Source organism: Eptatretus burgeri, chromosome 10, assembly GCF_056783735.1.
Source record: "Eptatretus burgeri isolate ZD-2024b chromosome 10, Ebu_testis_v1, whole genome shotgun sequence".
Classification (NCBI taxonomy): Eukaryota; Metazoa; Chordata; class Myxini; order Myxiniformes; family Myxinidae; genus Eptatretus; species Eptatretus burgeri.
Window position 1 is genome coordinate 104857898 of NC_140970.1, and position 24999 is coordinate 104882896.

The 24999-nt window shown below is 47.5% G+C and overlaps 1 protein-coding gene across 4 annotated transcripts in view; it reads left to right on the plus strand.

Moving 5' to 3' along the window:
* The window catches only part of LOC147019360 (serine/threonine-protein kinase PAK 3-like), a 72769-nt gene that overhangs the window by 15251 nt on the left and 32519 nt on the right, over nt 1-24999 (plus strand). For all 4 annotated transcript variants that reach the window (XR_015062758.1, XM_085899807.1, XM_085899808.1 and 1 more), the window contains 5 exons: nt 20885-20922; nt 21046-21189; nt 21482-21731; nt 21876-21939; nt 22087-22135. Coding sequence is in view for 3 of the 4 variants with exons in the window: in XM_085899807.1 (XP_085755933.1) it covers nt 20885-20922; nt 21046-21189; nt 21482-21731; nt 21876-21939; nt 22087-22135 (545 nt within the window). In the remaining variant the exon portion in view is untranslated. The remainder of the gene's footprint in view (nt 1-20884; nt 20923-21045; nt 21190-21481; nt 21732-21875; nt 21940-22086; nt 22136-24999) is intronic.

Genomic DNA, 24999 nt, shown 5'->3' on the forward strand with positions numbered 1-24999 from the left:
TTGAAACTTACCATGTGTCATCAACTCCCCATAGGCTGTATCGGGTGATAACAATGACGTCATCGGTGATGTGGTAGTCCAGCCATAACTAGTTGAATCAAAATCCTTATCTGAAAAATCTGAAGCTTCATATATCTGATCTACGACCCAATGCGAGTGAAAAATTATATTTATGACGTCATCGGTCATGTCAGATTGGTAACATTCCTGGGTCAGATTGCGGGAGAGTGTGTCAGAGTGGTGCTGAGGTGTCGTCCACTAGACGGTGGTCTCCTTGGGTTAACCTGAGGCGGTCCCTTCGGCGGGATGCCCTCTGGAGGATTCTTGATCTGATGTCTGAACTCTACTCTGGTACTGAGAGTGCTGTGAGATGTGGTGGTACCATCTCTGACTTATTTACAGTTCTGACTGGAGTTCGTCGGGGGTGTATACTGGCCCCCACACTTTTCAGCACTTGTATGGACTGGATTCTAGGGAGGATGTTGGGGAGATCAAGCTGCAGTGCATCGTTTGGGAATGTCAAGATCTCTGACCTTGATTTTGCAGATGATGCAGTCATCTTTGCGGAGACTTTAGATATCCTTTTGGGGGCCCTCGAGGTGCTGAATGAGGCGTCTGAGCCGCTGGGATTATGAGTTTCCTGGGTCAAAACTAAGATCCAGGCTTTCAATGACATCTTGGATGCTGCTGTCTTGTCTGTGCCTTTGTGTGGTGAGGATGTAGAGGTCGTGGAGAGATTCACTTACCTTGGCAGTGATATTCATGTCTCTGCTGGCTGTGAGTCAGAGGTCAATAGACGTCTGGGTCGGGCCTGGGGAGTCATGGATTCACTGGATAATGGGGTGTGGTGCTGCCGGTACCTGTGCGGGAGGACGAAAGTCCGAGTCTTAAGGTCCTTGGTGCTTCCAGTCTTGCTCTATGGATGCGAGACTTGGACTCTGACCAAGAATCTGAGATGGAGACTTAATTCCTTTGGTACCAGGTCTCTTCGGAGAATCCTTGGCTATCGTTGGTTGGGCTTTGTGTCCAACAAGCGGTTGCTGAGAGAGACTCAAACGAAATTTGTTACCTGCATAGTCCGTGAGCGTCAGCTGTGGCTGCATGGACATGTGGCTCGTTTTCCTGACGCTGATCCTGCTCAACAGATTCTCTCAGCGAGGGAGTCTCGTGAGTGGAGGACGCCAATGGGCTGACCACGTGCTTCGTAGTTTCAGCAGGTTGATCAGCATCTCAAGGAGATGGGGATGGGCCAGGTATCTGCCTGGGGGATGGCCAGACAGAGGACCCTGGAGTACCGGCGGAAAGTGGACGCAGCGACGCGCTGCTCTGGCGCATGCTCCCATACCTGACCTGACCTGATCATGTGGTCTGGTGGCCATGTTGGATTGAAAATAAAAAATGTAAAAAATCCTCTTCTCCAGAACCGCTTAACAAATCGATGTGAAACTTCATACATATGATCGACTAGCCATTGGGTATATAGTTCAAAAAAAAATTCACATTCACCTTCATTGATGCAATTTAGCCTTAACGTGCACAAAAGTGGTCGTTAAATTTTCTCGTAATTAATCGGTAATCAATAAAGCTATGGATAATGGAAATGTATTTGACATAATAGGGTGCATGGATGATGTATGTATATGGACCATTACAGCAGTGGGCCATAATTTTGTTCAGAATGAGTGCACGAGACAATGCACTCAACCGAGTGCCATTCTAGTTCTTTATATATTTTAAGTTGTGTTAAGTTTTATGGAGGGTGCTTCTCAACACTTGATTGTACGATCGTGTACATTTCGTCCAGAAACAAATTGTGATCCTTGAGAAATCAATTGTACTGAAATGATACAAAGAGATTCATGACATGAGAAAGTGCGTGCACACACTTGCCACTTTGTACAGGAAAATTGTGATAATTAATGCACCAAATGTCGTTTTTTAATTAACAGAAAACTCAATCTGGAGGTTTTGTTTTTCTTGGTCCGAACCACGTCTCTCGAGTGCGGTGCAGCAAGTGGGGATTGCATTGTGGCGTATGCCACCAACTCGGGAATGTTAAACTTGCTTTCACATGCACGATATGGATTTTTATTATCCAACTACTCTATGACCTATACACTATTGATAAATAAATATTGTCTCGAGTTTAAAGATAGTACTACAAGTTAAATACAAAGATATGAACGTGGTGATGTATGATAATATAAATGCTTCAACGACTTGTTAAGTGTTAGTGCAATGTGAACTGGCACCACTAAACTTGATCATTGTTATAAGACGTCTCATAGAGGTTCATAACAAAGGTCACATGCTCACACCAAGTTGTGACCATTGAGAGACTGGTTTCTTTTACACGTTGATGCTCCTTTGCACACGGTCATGTCAGTGACGTGATCTTCTTTTTGGTCAACTTTCAGGATATGGTTTGTTGGGCCAAAACAAAAGCCAAATGTGCGATGATGCAGATATTCTTCGAAAATTTGTGGCAAAGGATCTGCAAGAGATTGTGAAGGTGGCTTTCCAAGACCTTTTATAGCAACCGTTGTGAAAACTGGGTTGTTTCCTTTTTCCTCCATTTGTACTTTTCTTTGCCAGCTCAAACTGTGGTGCCAGTTCAAACTGATTGTTTCAGCACCAATTCCTTGTCCGACAATGCAGCCATGATTGGCTGAGTGGTGTGCTTCTGTTTACCTCTTCGTGTTTCTTTTTGTTTGATTTGAGGCTAACATTTAACAGTGATGAGCACACGAGCAATGTGAGACTCGTCAGTGTCACATTGGTGGTTTCTCATTAAGTTTGGGGGAGAGGGGGTGTTTTTGTAAGATTTTGCAAAAATGTACGGATTTTTATGGCATACCTTGGAGAATAGCCAAATTGTGTGATCAATATTCTAGGCTGTTGATCAGAAACACACATTACACCCACTTAATGAAGAACAGTCCTATTTTCACATTACCGATAAGCCTTGCAGCCATAAAGGCCTTTTGGCTTTTTTAGTTCTGTTTCACACAAACTTATTCTCTTTAGCAGATGTGAGAAGAGAGTCAAAGGGTAATAAAAATGCACATTAACACCTGTAAATAAATCCATCAATTCCATTTTCCCCAAAGCTGTGTATTCAACCACCTGCTGGCTCCATTGCTTCTGTTTGTGGAACAAGTGTAATGAACATATTAATCTGATTGGACACACTTCAATGATTTTCCATGGCTGTCTTGTACAGCCACAAACCATTTGTTTAATATAAAAGGTTCAGGGAACAATAGAGTTCCCATTATCTGTGATTAGAGTAGATTAGTGGATCATCACAATGTCAATTGTTAGCAACAGTATCAATCCAAATGGTTCAAAGCAATAATTTAAAGTTAACCTGTAAAGTGCTTACAATAAGGAGAATGGAGGGAATTAACAGAACATTGATCGAGATATGCTAACCGCCATGGGAAATGAGAAGCTCACGTTTTGGGCGTTAACCCTCTATTGGAGCAATATATGGAGATCGGATGGGGGTGATGGATGATTATAGGGTGGAATGGGATCAGGTTGCCTCGTCATGCTCAAAGAATGAAGTGGCATGTGTGCGTCATGTGTTACATGGCATAGTACTCTGAGGCAGCATGTTGGAGTTAAATCAAAACTTCCATGTGTTGTATCAAATCAATCTAATATATATATATATATATATATATATATATATATATATATATATATATATATATATATATATATATATATATATATATATATATATATATATATATATATATATATATTGTTGTAGATTTCCGCCCGCCGGCATGCGAACGACCGCGTCTAACCAATAGTGGTCGCTTCGCCCACTGAACGGACAATCCAGTCGCGGCTTTCCGGATCAATGCCGGAAACCAGCCACGGGTGTGTTTTTAACCACACCACAACCTTGTCCGCACTCTACCCACGCTACAGGGTCCGATCGCCAAATCTTCGATTTACCTAATTATTCGCGCGGGTAGGTTACCGAGAGTTTGTACCTCAACGGGACTGCTTGGAAACGAGCGGCTTGAGCAGCTCACTTCCTTTTGGGATAATCGTGCAGTCCCGTTGGACCTGATTACTTTACCGGCTATTTAAAAACCAACTATATTCCGAGTGCAAGATGGGGCAGTTCAATGAGGGAATTGACGCAACGAACAGGTTTACATTCACACAAGGACATTTATTATAATAAAGCATGTATGCAATTAAACAAGGCAAAACACGTATGCAATTATACAAGCAACAAAAGCACGACAAAAGAACTACGACCGTCTACTTATTATGTACAGTCACTTGCACTTAACAGCAGTTCCTACTGACTAGACGGGCCAACGGACACACGTACGCACACCCACACACACAAGAAATGATGGCAGAGGCCTTTAATAACGGGCTCCAGCTCGGAGGACAGGTGAGCTGAAACCCAGAGCCTATCTCGAACCTCTCCACCTCGTGTGGTCTTCAAGTTATTCGGACTCGGGCTCCAGCGACAGCGAGCTGGATCCAATCGCCGTGAGCTGCGATCCTTCCCGAGCTCCCGCGAATCCTCCCGCGCTTCTCAACACGTGCTGGTGAGACGAGGCGCGATCCTTCCCGTCGATGCGTTGCTTCCCTGAGCAACCACCTCCAAGAAGAGGTCTATGAGTCGCACCAAGCCGGGAACCAAAATGGAGAACAAAGAGCTCCATAAACCAAGAAGAAGAAGAAGCCACCATTCGCAGCTCGAGCCGAGCAACCGGCTCAACTTCCTTCCAAAACAAAGCAGCTCGAAGAAAAAAGCTCTCCCGAGCCAAACAGAAGCCGAAGCTCACTGAACCACCAAAGCAAAAAGCCTCCTCCCGAACCAGGCCTCAGCCGAAGCTCACTGAGCCAGCCGAAGCAAAAAAGCTTCCGAAGGCCTCAACCCTAACCCAAGCCAAAGAGGACCCGAAGGTCTGCTGAATGACTCCCCTCAACTCTTCTCCAACTCTGCCCACGAACAAAGAAAAGATCTCTTATCCTTCTCCCGCCCTTCCCCCGCTCCCGGCGTGACTCATGACTCATGCCCTCGTGCTCCATCCCCCGCTCAGCCATGGGTGGGAGGGAGTTGTTGACATCATGAGTCACGGGACGGCAGGGTGGTTCTTCCTCTTCGCAGAAGAGGGGGAGGGATGTCTCCATTATTCGTTCCCTAACTATTAAATCGATCCGTAGCATCTAATCGATTTCTGAACATTCAAACAATGAAAGGTGAGCCATCTAGGGAACAAGCACTTATCGACATAGCTGACTAAAGGAACCTGTATGTTGTGTGCAATCAAATTCCCAAATTCGTAACACTACCCCCTCCCCTTTTTACAGACTCGTCCCGAGTCGTCAAATTTTCATGTGACCAGCATGTGTAAGTTTTCCCCCAGTACGTTCTACCTTCGGATCCCTGAGTGCGACATTTCTTTATGCGTGTCCCAAAAATAAATAACCTAATGCGCTGCGTAACAAACTAAACAAACTCTCAGACTCATTCGGACAACTTAACTAAAATTGCCGGCGCTAAAACAAACATGCAGGTGAGGTTCCACGTATTTACAATTTTCACTCAACTTATCCATGACTTAACCATGGCCCAGGACTTGTGATCTGTGAAAGGGGAGAAGGTAAAAGTCGTTTCAAAGTCCATTGATGCAGGGGAATGGATGGAGATGGTCACAAAACACAAATGAACATGATGGATGCACGGGCTGCCTGCAGGGCAGTCTTTGCAAAACTGGATGTTCCTGGCACACATGGTGATGGATGGACACAGGGGCAAACACAAACACGGGCTAGCAGGCATGGGGTTATGGCAGAGGCAGGTAAACGAGGCATGGCAAGGCAAGTCCATGCAGAACAGGCGGCTGCAGCACAACAGGCCGGCAATGAAGCTGGCCGGCCTCTGGTGCGGTTCCATCAGATCTGGAGGGAGTGCGGTGGTGCCGGCCGCTCTGAAGGCGGGCTCAGACCTAGCCTACTGTCTCCCCCCCACTCTATCGCCTTTGCCTGTCTCTGTCCATACCCACTCCCTTAATTTGCCACAAAACACAACAAAATTTTGCCCCTCTATTTTTATTATTTTTATTTCCCTATTATAATTGTCTCCCTAACCCCCTTTATCGTCATTGTCCGGCTAGCCTATCATGTCCACCTAGCCTACTCCCAACCCCTACATTCCCTCTCTGGAGGGGAATAGGGAGAGACTAGCGTCCTGTCTCAAGGCCCAACGAAGCCTCAGAATGGCCTCCTAAGAGTTCAGCGATCTACCAAGGTGAGTCCAGCGGCCTACAACGAGCGAAGGGATGGATGGTGCGAAGGGGTACATCTCCTAACTACCCTAACATTTATTACACTTGAAACTACCCCGGGGCTTTCCAAAAATGCCTCACACTTTAAAACTATCGGTTCTAAAAACCATGATTCCCGTCGCCTGTGTTGGTGTCCATTATAAATTTTGGCCTGGCCCTCAAATTTTCATTCGTGCCCTCGCACAATTTCCTGACTGGACAGCGTGGCTCAACTGGCAGGAACTCCCCCTCTGCCGAACTCTAACCATGGCACCTCCAGGCCCGTAGGCTGCGTCTGAGCCTAGCTGCTCCCTACAAGGAGTGGGGTTGCCCTCTCTGGCATTGCCCCCCTCCGATGCCCATGTGGCGTGTTGATGCCCCGGATCCCTTTCCGAGGGTCGCCGGTGCCCACTATACTGCCTCTGTGGCATTTTGGCACTACGGGTCCCGTTTCCGACGGGTCGCCCGTGCCCACTACACTATCCCGGCCCCTCTTGGGCCCTTGGCCTACTCTGGCCGACTAGTCCGGTGCCCGGGGTGCCCTCGAGACAAATGCTCAACTTTCCACAGCCACGCTCCCAGCTGGTCCATGAACTCTTGCACCCCTCCAAACGGGTTTCGTGCCTTCTCTCGACACCAACAACAAAACGACCTCCTTTTAGTAAATTTGACTACCCACTAACTAAAATTAAACTGACCCCGGGAACTCTTGGATGGGAATCACTCCTCCCCCCCCCCCAATCAGTCATCGCACCATGCATACCACATCCGCTCCACTCACACGCTTGGGCCTGCTGTCCCACACTCATTCCTCACACACTTTCCATTTCACAACTCAGACCAACACTCTATACTGCCATGCTTCCTAATTCAATCCCCTGACTAACTCGTGCTCCCTCGTCATCCCTTAAAAGTCATGCACGTTCCATTTACTCTACGTCTCCACTACACATTTCTAGTCTGTCCATGTCTCCAAAAATCAAAAAATTCCCATTTCCTAAATCTAAACTGAAATCCCTCTAACTAATCCATTCCACAGGCTCCATGAGGCCTTGTCCCTGCCCCATGAAGCCAGTCTATCGCTAACCCATCCCCCTAACTAGTACTTCCTGTGCCCCCTCAACAGGGGGTCTTCCACCCCCTGCCTGGGGCTCGTGTGCACTCGAAGTGGCGAGGCTTGCTTTTCTCTTTTTTTTTTCTATGCGCCCACCAGCGCGGCAACTCGCAACCTGCGCTCTTTTCCGTGACGTCATGGCAGCTTCTCGCGCTTGGCGCACCTCGTCCCTTCTTGGACGGTAACATCCGGCAGGGATTCCCTTCTGCCAGATTTCAACCATGCAGCCACGACGTCACTGCGCATCCCAAAGCAACCCCTGCGTTTGAGGGGTTCCCCGCGCGAGCACATGTGCTCTGCCTGTCCGTAACCCGCGTCGCGGAATCCCCGATGACGTCACTCTCACCCCGAACCTGCACGATTTCTCGCACAAGCCGGGATACACATAACACATCGGGGGAGCTGCTTTGCACGCTCTGCAAACAGAACGTGCAGTGCAGGCCACATGGAGCTTTACACACACGCTCGCTTGGAGAACCTGTCCGATCCGAATTCACATTTCCAGCCTAACTTCTGTCTGTCCCGCGGGATCGGCTTGTATCCATCGCGGACGTTTCCGGACCGGATTTCACTCGCGCAGATGCGCATGTGGCGGCCTCGTTTGTAGCACAGCACGGATCCCGGGCTTGCTGCTGTGCCAATCCGCACGGTCCTCAAAACAGCTATGGCCGCTACCCGGCTTTTGTCCCTCATCTGTCGCAGTCGTCGTCGCCATTCAACGCGCAAACTCCTGCGTTCCACGATGCTCACACACCTCACCATTACACTAGGACATGCGGTTGCGGTCTCCCGCATGCAAACCGCCATCTCCTTCTCATACCGCCACCTCACACACGCGGTCTCTCTCACACCGCCTTTCACTCACACGCACCGTACTACTCACACACGCAGTTCCTGTCACACACGGTGCTTCATCCACATGCTGTGTTTGATCCACACGCGGTGTTTCATCCACACGCGGTGCTTCATCCACACCATGCGTGCTGGAAAGCACGCATTTCGGCATACTCACAAACACACATTTCGACACCACACACACCGGAACAACCACGCTGGGAATTAGCACCACCACAAGGGGTCCCGGGGTTTCCATAACCCCAAGCTCCGCGTGCACCCGTTCGCAGCACTCGCCCCTCTACCTCGCAAGGCTCGACCAGACTCTCCTTGTCGCGATCCGCCTCAAGGGGGCACAGTCCCTCCGCTCATTCCTGAAGGAGGCCATCCTGCTGCTTGCATCGGGTCCCAACACATTCCCCCAGCTCACCCCCATTGTCCTCCACTACGTGTGTGTGTGTGTGTGTGTGTGTGTGTGTGTGTGTGTGTGTGTGTGTGTGTGTGTGTGTGTGTGTGTGTGTGTGTGTGTGTGTGTGTGTGTGTGTGTGTGTGTGTGTGTGTGTGTGTGTGTGTGTGTGTGTGTATGTGTGTGTGTGTGTGTTCGATTTTAGTTTCTTCCACCCCGTCCAATTCATCCTCTATCTCCCGTGTCTCTGTTTCCGTGACTATTTACGTTTCCGTCACCTTGTTCGTTTCCTTCGTCTCCACTATTATTTCTGCCGTCGTCACCTTGTGTCTCGTCTTACACGTTTCAGTCTCCCCTTTTAATTTTTCCCTCTCCATCACCGTCACTCTCTCTGCCGTTACGAGTCTCGTCCAACACGTCTCGCGTATTGTTTTGTCCTCCACTGCGGGGCCGACACAGTCCACACTCCCACTCAGCTCGCTCGCTCCAGCACGTTGCGCCGCCATTTTGAGCTCAACTGCCTGTGTTTCGCTCCTCGCAACCGCCATTATTGCCTTTTGCCCAGGTCGGAGATTCAGCCCCATGCGCTGCATTTCTTTCATTTCCTCTTTCATTTCGTTTTTCATATCGTTTCCCATTTGTTGCACATTCGTTTTCATGCCATCTTTTGTGGCCATGTTATCCTTCATCTCTTTTATAGACTGCATCATCTGCATCAACATTTCCCCCACTTGGCTGATCTCAGCCGACTCCGACGAAGCCGAATCGCCTCGGTCTATCGGGATTTTGACGGAGGAGAGGAGGGGTCTCATACACCGCGGCCACCGCCGCTGCGCCCATCGCGGACTGCATTTATTTGCGGGGAATAGTCAACCTGCATAATGGGAGTGTCCTGCATGGTCATTTTGCCCTGAGCCATGATTTCTAACATTTCTAAATTCATTACCCCCTGCTCCAGTTCGCCTTGAACTGCCATCTTGCGTATCGGAAATAATTTAAACTCGGAATTTAATGGAACCGGAGGGTCGCCTCGCACACGCTTGATCCGGTTCCGTTAATTTAGTGTGGAGGGGATGAATCTGTACCCCACGTCCTGACACCAGTGTTGTCGATTTCCCGCCTGTCGGCATGCGAACGACCACGTCTAACCAATAGCGGTCGCTTCGCCCACCGAACGGACAATCCAGTCGCGGCTTTCTGGATCAACGCTGGAAACCAGCCACAGGTGTGTTTTTAACCACACCACAACCTTGTCCACACTCTACCCGCGTGCTACAAGGTCCGATCGCCAAATCTTCGATTTAGCTAACTATTCGCGTGGGAAGGTTAGGCCTAAGTCACATTTCCTCTACGGCGAGGATACGGCGGCCGTACGCCCTCTGAATTGACAGAAACGTGCGGCGGTGCAGAGTTTCTGAGGTGGCCTCAGGGTGGCCCGATGCCGTATGCCTATATTTTACAGGCCGTAAGGTCGCCTTGGAATTATAATGCGGAGTTATAACTTTTTTCATTTCTATGTTCACCGTAGCAATTCGACAAGCCGAAACAAAAGAAGTGGTTAAAAAAAAAAATTAACCCATTCGTTACCGTTCGCCTTAGGGCCCCCCTGCGGTCGCCTTGCGGGCACCTTGAGGCGACCTTGCGTCTGCCTTGAAAATTCTATGGCCGCCGCAGGGCCCCCTTAAGGTCACCGTGCGACATCAAATTAAAGACCGTACGGCAACCCCACGTTATCGGTCTCCACAATTTCTAAGACCTAGGCCTAAGTTGCATTTGCTCTACGGCGAGGATACGGCGGCCGTACGCCCTCTGAATTGACAGAAACGTAAGGCAGCCGCAGAGTTTCTGAGGTGGCCTCAGGGTGGCCCGACGCCGTATGGCTATATTTTACAGTCCGTAAGGTCGCCGAGGAATTATAACGTGGAGTTATAACTTTTTTCATTTCTACGTTCGCCGTAGCAATTCGACAAGCCGGAAAAAAAAAATTAACCCATTCGTTACCATCCGTCTGGCCGCACGTTCGCCTAAGGGCCCCCTGCGATCCCCCTGTGGTCGCCTTGCGGGCACCTTGCGTCTGCCTTGAAAATTCTATGGCCGCCGCAGCAATGCCCTAAGGTCACCGTGCGACATCAAATCAAAGACCGTACGGCAACCCCACATTTTCGGTCTCCACAATTTATAAATACGCCGTGCAGCTCCCCGAAAAATAAAAACATATGTGACTGCTACATTGTGTGACCGTGGAAATACTGCGGCCGCCGTATAATTGCTAGTAGCCGTATATTTTGGAGACCCCACGGCCGCCGTGGCAAATGTGACCTCAGCCTTACCGAGAGATTGTACCTCAACGGGACTGCTTGGAAACGAGCGGCTTAAGCAGCTCGCTTCCTTTTGGGATAACCGAGCGGGGTATTATCGCGCAGTCCCGTTTGAATCCGATCACTTTACCGGCTATTTAAAAACCAACTATATTCCGAGTGCAAGATGGGGCAGTTCAATGAGGGAATGGACGCAACGAACAGGTTTACATTCACACAAGGACATTTATTATAATAAAGCACGTATGCAATTAAACAAGGCAAAACACGTATGCAATTATACAAGCAACAAAAGAACTACAACCCTCTACTTATTATGTACAGTCACTTGCACTTAACAGCAGTTCCGACTTATTAGACGTGCCCACGGACACACGTACGCACACCCACACAACCAAGAAATGGTGGCAGAGGCCTTTAATAACGGGCTCCAGCTCGGAGGACAGGTGAGCTGAAACCCAGAGCCTATCTCGAACCTCTCCACCTCGTGTGGTCTTCAAGTTGTTTGGACCCGGGCTCCAGCTAGAGCGAGCTGGATCCAATCGCCGTGAGCTGCGATCCTTCCCGAGCTCCTGCGAATCCTCCCGCACTTCTCAACACGTGCTGGTGAGACGAGGTGCCGATCCTTCCCGTCGATGTGTCGCTTCCCCGAGGAACCACCTCCAAGAAGAGGTCGATGAGTCGCACCAAGCCGGGAACCTAAATGGAGAACAAAGAGCACCACAAACCAAGAAGAAGAAGAAGCCACCATTCGCAGCTCGAGCCGAGAAACCAGCTCAACTTCCTTCCAAAACAAAGCAGCTCGAAGAAAAAAGCTCTCTCGAGCCAAACAGAAGCTGAAGCTCACTGAACCACCAAAGCAAAAAGCCTCCAAAAAGCCTCCTCCAGAACCAGGCCTCAGCCGAAGCTCACTGAGCCAGCTGAAGCAAAAAGCTTCCGAAGGCCTCAACCCTAACCCAAGCCAAACAGGACCCCAAGGTCTGCTGAACGACTCCCCTCAACTCCCTCCTCCAACTCTGCCCACGAACAATGAAAAGATCTCCTCTTATCCTTCTCCCGCCCTTCCCCCGCTCCCGGCGTGACTCATGACTCATGCCCTCGTGCTCCATCCCCCGCTCAGCCATGGGTGGGAGGGAGTTGTTGACATCATGAGTCACGGGACGGCAGGGTGGTTCTTCCTCTTCGCAGAAGAGGGGGAGGGATGTCTCCATTATTCGTTCCCTAACTATTAAATCGATCCGTAGCGCATCTAATCGATTTCTGAACATTCAAACAATGAAAGGTGAGCTATCTAGGGAACAAGCACTTATCGACATAGCTGATTACAGGAACCTGTATGTTGTGTGCAATCGAATTCCCAAATTCGTAACAATACATATATATATATATATATATATATATATATATATATATATATATATATATATATATATATATATATATATATATATATATATATATATATATATATATATATATATATGAGGTGTGTTCAAGAAGTATCCAACCTTAATTTTTCATGTGTAAACAAATGAAGCAAGGGAGACGTGGTTTGGTGCACGTATGTAGGCGATCCTAATTCATATGCGTGAATATTTTCTCGCCTGCAGAAGCTGAGTTGCCGACAGACCACCGATGAGTGAGGAAGTGTAAGTGAGCGCCATCGGATTTTCGTTTTTGACAAAATGACGGATCACTGTTGTCTCATTGCCAGTGATCAGTGTGTTGAAGAAGTTGGGATCGCTGTTCACAGTCTCCAGCATGTCCTGTGTGATCTCCAAACGGAGTTGCTTCTGCTCGATCGTTAGCAGCTTTGGCACGAACTTCGCTGAGATTCTCCTTAAGCCCAAATCCTCAGTCACAATGGAATGAACGGATCCAATGCTGACGCCCGCCTCGTCTGCAAGTTCTCTGATCGTGATGCGACGATCCTGCATCAGCAGGGTCTACACTTGGTCAATGACGATCTAATTTTGGGATGTTGAGGGCCTACCAGAACGTGCTTCACTTTCCACTGATGTGCGACCATCTTTGAAGCGGTTGTACAACTCTTTTATCTGTGTGGTGTCCATTGCTTCGTTCCTGAAGGCCTGTTGAATCTTACGGATCGTTTCCACTTGGGAATCGCCAAGCTTTACACAAAATTTGATGCAGTAGCGTTGTTCAAGTTTTTCCGTCATTTTGTCAAAAACGAAAATCCGACGGTGCTCACTTACTTCCTCACTCATCGGCGGTCTGTCGGCGACTGACAGCTTCTGCGGGCGGGAAAATATTCACGCATATGAATTAGGATCGCCTACATATGTGCACCAACCCACGCCTCCATAGCTTCATTTGTTTACGCACAAAAAATTACGGTTGGATACTTTTTGGACACCTCGTGTGTATGTGTATTGTTGCGGATTTCGCGCCCGCCGGCGTGCTGACGGCCACGTAACTCGAATCGCGGCACGTCGCCCACCGGACGGACAATCCAGTCGTGACCCTCTCGGACTAACGCCGGGAACCAGTCACGGGTGGACCTTTCGGTCTCACCGCGATCGAGCCAATCAGCCCCCGCGTGGGATAGGGTTGCTCGCCAAATTCGACCTACCTAAGTACCCACGCGGAGGGTAGACCGGGCGATCGCACCTCGCCGCAGGTCGACTTCGGACACGGGCCACTTAAGCGACCCGTTCCGTACTATCGGGATAACCGAGCGGTGTTATCGTCGACCTCGACGGTTCGATTAATTATCGGGCGTATTCAGCCCACTACCAACCCTTTACGTGAAGCAAGATGAGGATTCAATGGAGGAAAAGACGAAGCGAAGCGGGAAACAGTTCAACACAAAGCACATTTATTCGCGGCACACGGGAAGCACACATATACAATTCCACCAAATGCACACAGAAAAGAAAAACACAATGCAATTTACACAAAAAGCAAATGTAAAAGCGAAAACACAATGCAGAGCTAATACCGACTACCGAGCACACGGCAACACTTATGCAATTTTACTTCACAGACGGTGCCGACAACACATACCCAAAACCAAGGAAAGAATACCCTCAAGGATGAGGCGGGCCTGAGGCCGAGACCGGGTCGGCCTACCCGTCTGGTGATGAGACGCGGAGCGGCGATGGTGCCTCAACTCCGCGGGCCTTGCGGACAGTGTCTGGTAGGGGGTGGGAAAGGGGCCCCCTTGGTCGCACTATCTCAGCGCGGGGGGGAACAGGAGGGGGTTGCTGATGCTCGGGGTATAGAGGATTCTTATTGTCCCGCGACGAGCGTCTCCACCTCGGCCAGGTCGCGCTGTCGGCCTCCCTCGGGTGCAGCTCCCTGCACGACGCGAGCACCCCCTCGTCTGCCCTCGCCGCCTCTCCACAGCTCCGTCCCCTCCGTTCCGACTCCAACGCACACGACGACCAGCTCCTTCTCGCCAACTCCACCGCCCGCGAAGTCTTAACTCTCTGATCTCGACTCTCCTACTCTCTTCCTCTCCGCCTCTCGACTCTCCTACTCTACTGACGAACACGGTCCTTTTATCAGCCCCGTAGCTTCGCCCTCTCATCTTTGACCCCCTCCCTTCGACCTTTCACCTCGCTCCCCATTGGCCCGAGAAAAAGTGGGCGTGAAGGCTTTTTGATCCATAAATTTGCATATATCGATCGCCCTGGGGGCGGGCCACCCGCCCTCGCTCACCGATTGGACGGCAAAAAGTGGGCGTGTGTCGTTTTTGATCCGTTTTTGAAGCACAAAATCCGTGATTTTGTACACGCTGTTCGGCGCGCGCCCTGCACGAGTCCAACACCGGTACCCACAGCGGGGCAAGAACGGTGGCGATGCGACGGTTGCGAGGTGTGACGGGAAGGTCGTGGCGGTTGTGGTGAAGCGGCGTTGTGGTTGGTGGTTGATGTTGTGGTTGTGGTGGTAATCATGGCGGTTGGTCCAAAATAAAGATAGCAAAAGAAAAACGGCTATCCTGAAGAGTCGCAGCACGCATAAATGACATGTATTCCCACTAGACAACGGGTTTGGGCCGAAATACCTCACCTAAGGGACCTGAATGGTGGTTTGCGAATTTGGTAACCACAACAGTATATATATACATATATATATATATATATATATATATATATGTATATATATATACATATACATATATATACATATATATATATATACATATACATATATATATATATATATATATATATATATATATATATATATATATATATATATATATATATATATATATTGTGGTTTTCACCGGCGTCGACCGTTACGAGCACGACCCTCGATGGAGCAGTGGGGCCGCCTTGGCTCGATCACCCGCAATTACAGATCGTCGCCCCGGATAAGTCCGAAGTCGACGGGTCCTGGTTCTTTTGGACCGAAATACGCCAATGGGTAGATCACGTGGGGTAGGGTTAATTGCCAACTTCAACTTACCTAAGTACCCACGTGATCCAGCTCCTGGGATACTTCACCCTCGGCGGAACTCGTACGGAAGCGAGCTGCTTACGTGAGCCCGTTCCGGGTGCGTTGCCGCGCGGTTGTATCGCCGTGTTCCCTCTGCCCGATTGTCTTGTTACCGGCCACAACTGCCATCTAATCCCTCACAAGCGACAGATTCAGTCAATACGAGAAATAGACACGACGAGCTGAATACATTTAACAAATGGGGATATTTATTAAATGATAATGGGGAACAAAAGAACACGTAAGAGCAGAGCTACAATGAATATAAAGCAAGGCAATGCAGATATATACAGCAAAACACTCAAGCAGTTCACTACTTACTCAGACTGGCGCCTCAAACAGACACGCACACACACACCCAGACAGAAATGGACCTCCTTGGGTCTTTATTACGGCTCTCCAGCCGAGGAGAACAGTCCGGCTGTGAGAGCCAGGGGCGGCAGGCTACCTGGCCACGTAGCACAGCTGGGCATCCCCTTCTCTTGGGGGCTGGTGTCGCCGTACCAGCCAGACGCAAAGGGATGACCGTCGGCTCTGGAGCCGGGCCGAGGTCATTGTAGAAGTCCAGGTGGGCGGTCGGGCACCGCTGAGGCGGGAGGAGAGGGAGAGACAAGAACAGACCGACAATCTCCTCAGGTCGCCTTCCAGAGAGCCCACAAGTTCCACACCAAAAATCTCCTCTGAACTCTGAAATCTCCTCAGAACTCTCGAATCTCCTCAGGTCTCTCAAATCTCCTTAGGTCTCTGTCTCCTCCCCGCTTGCTCCCCCATTGGACACGGAGCATCGTGCAATTTCCCCGTCCGTTCCCGATTGGATAGGCGCACGGTGGGCGGGGCACTCCCATCCCTCTGGGCGGAGTCTCCAGCAGGGGAGTTTCGTGGCTCCACCCACCGCTTCACCTCGATTGGTCGAGGGCCGCCGTGTGGCTCATCCCAGAGTTCCGCCTTCCTCACACCGGACGCCCTTCTGCGCATGCGCCCTCGTATTCCTCTCATTCGCCAAATCGAGCGGCAAACCCCGCGATTGGCCAGGTGGAGGAAGCGAATGCAGGCGAGGGCGATGCGATGTGGTCAGCTGTAATGTCAGTGGCACTGGCGGTGGTGTAAAGACGAACTAAAAGGAAACCTAACTATTATAATAAACCATAGCGCAGGAACATTTAAATACCCATTAGACTAGAGGAAAGGGCTATCTATAAAACACGTACTTACCAAGATAACTAATCTTTAGGAACCTGAATGGTGTTCTGTGAATTTCCATAACCGCAACAATATATATAATGTGGAACCACCGTGTCTGTTCGTGCGTTTGTCTGTCTCCCCGCAGTCACTTCCTGTGTTTGAAAAGCTGTGCATCTGGATTGCATCTTGATTAAAGTAGATAAAATACAGATCTTCATTGGGTAACACATAATTTAATATAGCTACCTTCTTTTTTGTCCTCTTTTTAGACAAATCTAACCTCCGCCACCCACAATGTTGCACCACCATTTCACGGTGGGCGGTATAAGTAGCTCAAAGCTTTGACTCTGAATGAAACCAGTAGAGAAACACAATTAATCTTTTAATGTTGTATAAAATAATTTAAAGTCCATGAAATAATTTAAATTGATAGATTAACTGAAACTTTTTCCGATGCTGGGGACTGATACTTTTGCCTGATTTTTGCCATCACTCGACAAATCATAGCAGATTTTACTTTTCATCTTTTGATAATAATGGCGATGGAAGAAACCAATGTTTATTTTTTAAAATATTTATTTCAATTCTTATATTTTAACAATAATTGTTACAGATGAAACCGATGTTTATTTTCTTACCATTTATTTCAATTTTTATCTTTTAATATTAATTGTGACGAATGAAACCGATGTTTTCTTGTTTTTTTAAATATTAATTTCGACTTTTATATTTTGATAATTGCAACTGACGAAACTGGTTTATGTTTTTTTAAAACATTTATTTCAATTTTCATCTTTTAATAATAATTTTGACGGATGAAACCGATGTTTGTTTTTCCATTCGTTTCAATTTTTGTTTTTTTAATATTAAATTCGACTTTTATATTTTGATGATAATTGCAACTGATGAAACTGGTTTATTTTTTTTTAACATTTATTTCAATTTTTATATTTTAACAATAATTGCGACAAATGAAACCGATGTTTGTTTTTTTAAAATATTTTATACGACTTTTATATTTTGATGATAATTGTAACTGATGAAACCAGTTTATTTTTTTTTAACATTTATTTCAATTTTCATCTTCTGATAATTGTTACAGATGAAACCGATGTTTTTTTTTTTTTTTTTTAAATATTGAATTCGACTTTTATATTTTGATAATCGCAATGGATGAAACCGACATTTGTTTTTATCAGTTACTAGATGACCCGTGAACCCGTTGGGTTCCCGTTTGACAGCGGTTGATGGGAAAAAAAGAAGACAATTTTAATATTATTTAGTGGTCAAACTTTAAATTGAAGAAAATTGGAGCATTTACCTCAGGAGTCATCGTTTGGCCAACCGGTTTCTAGAGGTATATCAACACATTCTCCATAGTTTGTCCTTGCACTTTATAGATAGTCATACCAAAACTTGACTGAATCGGGAATTGATTTTTTAATAATTTTTTTAGTTGCCCGATTTGAACGAAACTTGATTACTGCACACCGCAGGCGAATGGTGATTAAGGTGGCCCGAAATTTTTTGCGCTATCCTGTACCGTTACACACACACACAAGATGAGAGTTTTAGTAATATATAGATAATAATAATTGCGATGGATGATTTTTTTTGTCCCCTTTGTATAAATTTCACCGATTAATGATGGAAAATCATTTTCTTCAGTCTGTGATTGTAATCAACCAATACTTGTTGTAACTGGTATTGTATTGTTTGAACAACATATTAACATCGATGGAAACCCTGAACAGGAAAGAAAGTCCACACTTTGAAAGAATGGCTCGTGATTTTTCTAACTCTCTGGGCTATTTTGTAGTTGATCATGTTTTTGAATAACATTTTTAGAAGCATAGTTCTGACTGTACACATTTATATCCTATCATAGTAGAACAAGCTTGTATATTTCGAATGAAAATCCTCCATTGCTTGGGATTTTTACACCATTATTGCGTGACAAGCGATTCTTTAAGGCCCGATCACACCTTGACGTTTTAGCCAACGTATGTCGATTTTTGAATTTTTTTCTAAAACGCTGGCACACGTTGAATAAGTTATGGGTAAGTTTTGATAACATTGAGAGTACGCTGAAAAACACTGCCATACGTCATTGTATGCTGGCTTTAAACGTTGTACTTTTTGGTTGTCCTCAAATTTTTTCATGCTTGAAATTTCACAACGTATGCCGGCGTATGACTCACACGTTCCACTACGCTGGCCACAAGTTGTATGCACGGTCTGCGATCGTTGACAGACGTCAACACATGCTACTTGTAAGTTAATCATAAGTTGAGACACGCCGAGGTAATGTTTAGCGTACCCGAAACTTATTTCTAACCTATGATTAACGTGTTGTTGGCACGTTACGCGATCGTTGCCACACATCGACAGATGTTACTTTTAAGTTACTCATAGGCTGAAAGACGTCGGTATAATGGATCGACCTTGCGTCAGCGTCTACGGCCACGGCCAGGACACTTATTTGCAGCATTCTTCAAACTTTTCTTCGGCATGACGAGGATGTTCACACTTCGATGTCTAGCTTGGCTATGATTCCAATTGTCCATCGGCAGCATCTATTTAAAATAGTCGAGTTTGAGCGTTTTAACACGTTCAGAAGAAACGCTTCAAATTTCAAAACCCCAGCGTCAAAAAAACAAAGGCGAGTGACAGCAATTTAAATCGTTCATTGTAAACAATGAAAATAGCTGAGTGGTACCGTTTAAAAGTCGTTGAGTGTAAAAAAAATCCAATTGTTGAGCGCAAGCATCTACTTTCAATGGTGGAGATGCAGCCATTTAAATCGTTGAGTGGCAGCCGATGAATAGCAAACCCTACGTCACCGGCAAAGATAAACTGCCGCACGATATGGATAAGTTAGGCTATCGTTGGGCATAGTTTGTGAATGCCGGCTTCACGATAATTATTCGTTGGTATATCGTATCTATAAGTAATCAAAGCGCTCTATGCACATTATTAGTTCATTGTGCATTTGTCCAACCCGTTATGAATGGACCTAAATCGTAAAAACAAGCTATAGCTGATTGTTGAAAAAGCCCCATAAAAATTATCCGCGAAGAACTTCGAACAATGGTGAAAAGATGTCTCCTACCCGTGGACACACGGACGCAAGGACGATCCATCATAACCCACACCCTCCCCCTCACACTCACCTACTACTGCCAACATGAACATACTAATACTAATACTGATACTGATACTGTTACTGCTGACATGGACATCGACTCAAAAAGGACTCGAAAACACTGTTGGGTTCCCCTTTTATGAACACCATTTTTATATACCAATTCCCAAAACCGCTGGGAACACGTCTTTATATGGCAGTTGTAAGCTAGAAACACGTTCCTTTATTTTTTTTTGTCGACCGGAAGACGTCATTGGAATACGTCTACATACGTCGATGTGTGTTGGGACTACGTAAAGAATTGGTTCAAAGCACGTCAAACATAAGTTAGAAATAAGTTTCGCGTAAAAAAGACATTACCGCGACGTGTTTCGACTTATGAGTAGCTTATAAGTAGCCTTTGTGGACGTGTGTCAGCATCCACATATCGTGTGTAAAACTTATCCCCATCGCATGCGGAACGTGTGTCATACGCCGAGTACGTCCAAAAATTTTGAACATGCTTAAAATTTCTTGACGTACTCTACTTACTACGATGTATGATAGCGTACTTTAGCATTCTACTCACGTATACCAAACTTACTCATACCGTATTTGACGTGCCCCAACGTTTTAGACACATTTTTCTTAGGTCGGCATACGCTGGCAAGATCGCCAAGGTGTGACCGCGATGTTGTCACTTCCATTTCTACGGCAGTTATGATTCGAATCGTTGTGCGTCAGCCTTTTAATAGGCTACGTCACGACATCGTCGGCGATGCGTGCAACGCGCTATGCCTAAGTTAGACTATCATTGGGCATCGGTTGTGTAGGCCGACAACAGGTTCAGCATTCGTTGGTATAAGTTATCTATAACACAACGAAACGTTCTGTGTCCATTACCAATGCGTTATACATCAGACCAAGTCGCTATGAATACGTCCGAATCTTTTAAAAAAACATCAAAAGTTCAACGTAAGCCAGAGTTTTACATACATTTTAATACGTTGCCATCGCTGGCTAAAACGTCAAGGTGTGACCGGGCCTTTGTCTGGATATTGTCATCTCTGTTTTATCGTTGTCCATTCCTTTTATTTTTAACATGTTTAATGTTTGTCCATTTTGCAGATCGGGCACCGACCAACCGCACATCCAACCCTAATCTGGTAAGTTCACAGAAGATGCTTGCCTCTAAGCACGCATTTATTCTCGGGGTTCTGCTTGAACCGCAGTTTCAGAAATTTTTGTCACTTATTGTTACTTCAAAACTCCCGTCCCTTCTCCAAAAGCTGCGGAGTAGAAAGGTCTCCGAGCCACCACCCGCCCCTCCATGCTCTGAAGATGAAGAGGAGGAAGATGAAGATGAGGAGGAGGAGGATGAGGAGGACAGCCCACCACCGGCCATTGCACCGCGCCCTGAGCACACAAAGTCTGTACGTCAAATCGATTTGGGTTTGGGGATCAGATAAACATGCCATCTAGTTAAATACGGTATCTTGAGGCCAAGCAAGAATGCAGGACGTCATTGTCAGTTACATAGGAATCAAAGTGCCTTTCATTTTTGTAACATGTCTTCATCCACCTTGTGATTCATTGTTCCCACTTTTTACCTACTCATACTCACATTTCTATCTAATCCCAATAACAATACCCTCCCACCTCACTACCCCCACCATTGCCCTCACCCTGAATGTCTCTGCCCTTCAAAAAAAATATTAAAAAAAGATATATACCAGATCAGTCATGGAACCTGCCGTCAGGCCCTCACTTCACACCCCAGCAATACCTCCATCTCACCGACGACTTTCAACTTCAAAAGAAGTGGTCTCCATGGCAATGACCCCTCCGACAGAGAGCCCCAGTCCTTCACCCACTCCAACTTCACCTCGGCCTTTCCCTGGGCCACAAGGAGGTGGAGAGGGCCGATCGAGGCGCAAAAACAAGCTCAGCGATGACGAAGTTCTAGAACGGCTGCGTAAGTTTGGGCCAGAGGACTGAGTGTCTTGGCATATGTATAGTAAGGACTGATCCATTCAAGTATAGTTATCATATAAAGCTCGAGGTTTATTGACATGATGTATTTCTGTACCTTCACCCTCACCCTTGACCAATATCCCAGGAACTATTGTGACGATCGGAGACCCCAAAAAGAAATACACTCGATTTGAAAAGATTGGCCAGGGGTAAGTTGCGTCAGGTTAATGAACTACACAAATATGAGCTGAGTACGTACTCGTAGAGATCATGCCTGGTAACCTTGAGATAGAAAAAACAAAACAATCTTTGTTCAGCAGCTGATGGTAATTAAAGATTTACATTTTTACCCACAGAGCCTCTGGCACAGTTTACACCGCCATTGATGTCGCTACTGGTCAAGAGGTAAGGAATGATTTACAATATGCAAAAACTGTTTCATTCATATTTGTTCTGATGTCAGATTGACTAATTTTTAGTTCACCTGGACTTTAGTCAGGTGAGCTTATGTGATTGAGCAGTGTCTGTAGGTGAATCAGTCAATCAGTCAGTCAGTAAGCATTTCAGTCATTGTCACTTGAACCATACACACGATTTTGACGAAACTTGGCCACAAGCTTTATATCTGATGCTTAACAAGATGTATTGACCGCATCAAAATCTGCACTCATTGAGGGGGTTTTCAGGGGGTATTTTGACCCCTCCCCCCCCAAATAGGTATTTGCTCTTTTCTCCGAAACTACACACATGATTTCGATGAAACTTGACAAAAACCTTCACCGCCTGTGATGTACCAAATTTTATCGACCACATCAAAATTTGCACTCATTCAGGGGGTCTACAGGGGGTTGGGGGGGAAGGGTTTAACCCCCAAAATAGGAATGTGCTGTCTTCTCTGAAACTACACACACAATTTTAATGAAACTTGACCACAACATTCTTCACCCTTGATGTACAAAAGTATTGTTGTGGTTACCAAATTCGCAAACCACCATTCAGGTCCCTTAGGTGAGGTATCTCGGTCAGTATATGTGTAGTTAGGCCCAAACCCGTTGTCTAGAGGGAATAAATGTTATTCATGCGTGCTGCGACTCTTCAGGATAGCCGTTTTTCTTTTACTATCTTTATTTTGGACCAACCGCCATTGTTACCACCACCAACCACAACATCAACCACCCACTGCGGCGCCGCTTCACGTCACACCTCGCAACCGTCGCATCGCCACCGTTCTTGCGCCGCTTGTGGGTACCGGTGTTGGACTCGTGCAGGGCGCGCGCCGAACAGCGTGTACAAAACCACGGATTTTCAGCTCCAAAAACGGATCAAAAACGACACACGCCCACTTTTGTTCCGTCCAATCGGTGAGCGAGGGGCGATTTGGCCCCGCCTCCAGGGCGTTGGAGGGCGATCGCTATATGCAAATTTATGGATCAAAATGCATTCACGCCCACTTTTTCTCGGGCCAATGGGGAGCGAGGTGAAAGGTCGAAGGCAGGGGGTCAAAGGCGAAGCCACGGGGCTTATATAAGTGACCGCGTTCGTCAGTAGAGTTGAGTTAAGACTTCGCAGTCGGTGGAGTTGAGAAGAAGAAGCAAGAAGGAGTTGGTCGTCGTCGTGTGCATTGGAGTCGGAGCGAAGGGGACGGAGCTGTGGAGAGGCGGCGAGGGCAGACGAGGGGGTGCTCGCGTCGTGCCGGGAGCTGCACACCAGGGAGGCCGACGGCGCGACCTGGTCGAGGTGGAGACGCTCGTCGCGGGACTCGAGGCAGAGTAGAAATCCTCCTTTCCCCCGAGCATCAGCAACCCCCCCCCCCCTGTTTCCCCCCGCGCTGAGATAGTGTGACCAAGGGGGCCCCCTTCCCACCCCCTACCAGACACTGTCCGCGAGGCCCGCGGAGTTGAGGTACCATCGCCGCTCCGCGTCTCATCACCAGACGGGTAGGCCCGACCCGGTCTCGGCCTCAGGCCCGCCTCATCTTTGAGGGTGTTCTTTTCCTTGGTTTTGGGTATGTGTTGTCGGCGCCGTCTGTGAAGTAAAATTGTATAAGTGTTGCCGTGTGCTCGCGTAATCGGTATTAGATCTGCATTGTCGCATTTGCTTTTTGTGTAAAATTGCATTGTGTTTCTTTTTGTCTTCCTCTTTTCTATGTGCTTTTGGTGGAATTGAATATGTGTGCTTTCCGTTCATCGCGAATAAATGTGCTTTGTGTTGAACTGTTTCCCGCTTCGCTTCGTCATTTCTTTCATTGAATCCTCATCTTGCTTCACGTAAAGGGTTGGTAGTGGGCTGAATACGCCCGATAATTAATCGAACCGTCGAGGTCGACGAATAACACCGCTCGGTTATCCCGATAGTACGGAACGGGTCGCTTAAGTGGCCCGTGTCCGAAGTCGACCTGCGGCGAGGTGCGATCGCCCGGTCTACCCTCCGTGTGGGTACTTAGGTAGGTCGAATTTGGCGAGCAACCCTATCCCACGTGGGGGCTGATTGGCTCGATCGCGGTGAGACCGAAAGGTCCACCCGTGACTGGTTCCCGGCGTTAGTCCGAGAGGGTCACGACTGGATTGTCCGTCCGGTGGGCGACGTGCAGCGATTCGAGTTACGTGGCCGTCAGCACGCCGGCGGGCGCGAATCCGTAACACTGGTGTCAGGTCGTGCGATACAAATCCATCGCCCTCCTCGCGGCACTGGTATCGGAGAACAGGAAAACGGGCTCTCCTGTCTCCAGCTAAATTCACGGGAATCGGTCCAGGGGTGAGAGAAGCGACCCCCGATTCCCTCCAAATTACGAGCGAGCTAAATTAACCCTTCACGAGAAGCAAGATGGCGTCTCAAGGCGAGCGGGAGCCGGGGGTATTAGAAATGTATATGTGTAGTAGTGTAGAATCCATGGTCCAGGATGGAATCCCCGAGCAGGAAATGTTGATTGTGCAGGAACACGGACTCGCCCAACTGAACCCAGAGCCCGAAATGGGTGCGGCAGCGGCCGTGGTGTATGACACCTCCCCTCCCCCTGTCCACCAAAACCCTTCCCCAACCCCTGCCGAAACTGCTCACTCAAGCGCACCCGACATGGCCCAGCTATGCGCCATGCTGGCGGAAATGACAGCGAAGATAAATGCGAACATGAACGAAAAGATGGATGCAAATACACAACAAATGAACGAAAAGATGGATGCGTATACACAACAAATGAACGAAAAGATGGATACATACACAAATGAATTTATAAAAGGAATGAACAAACATATGGATGCGAATACACAGCA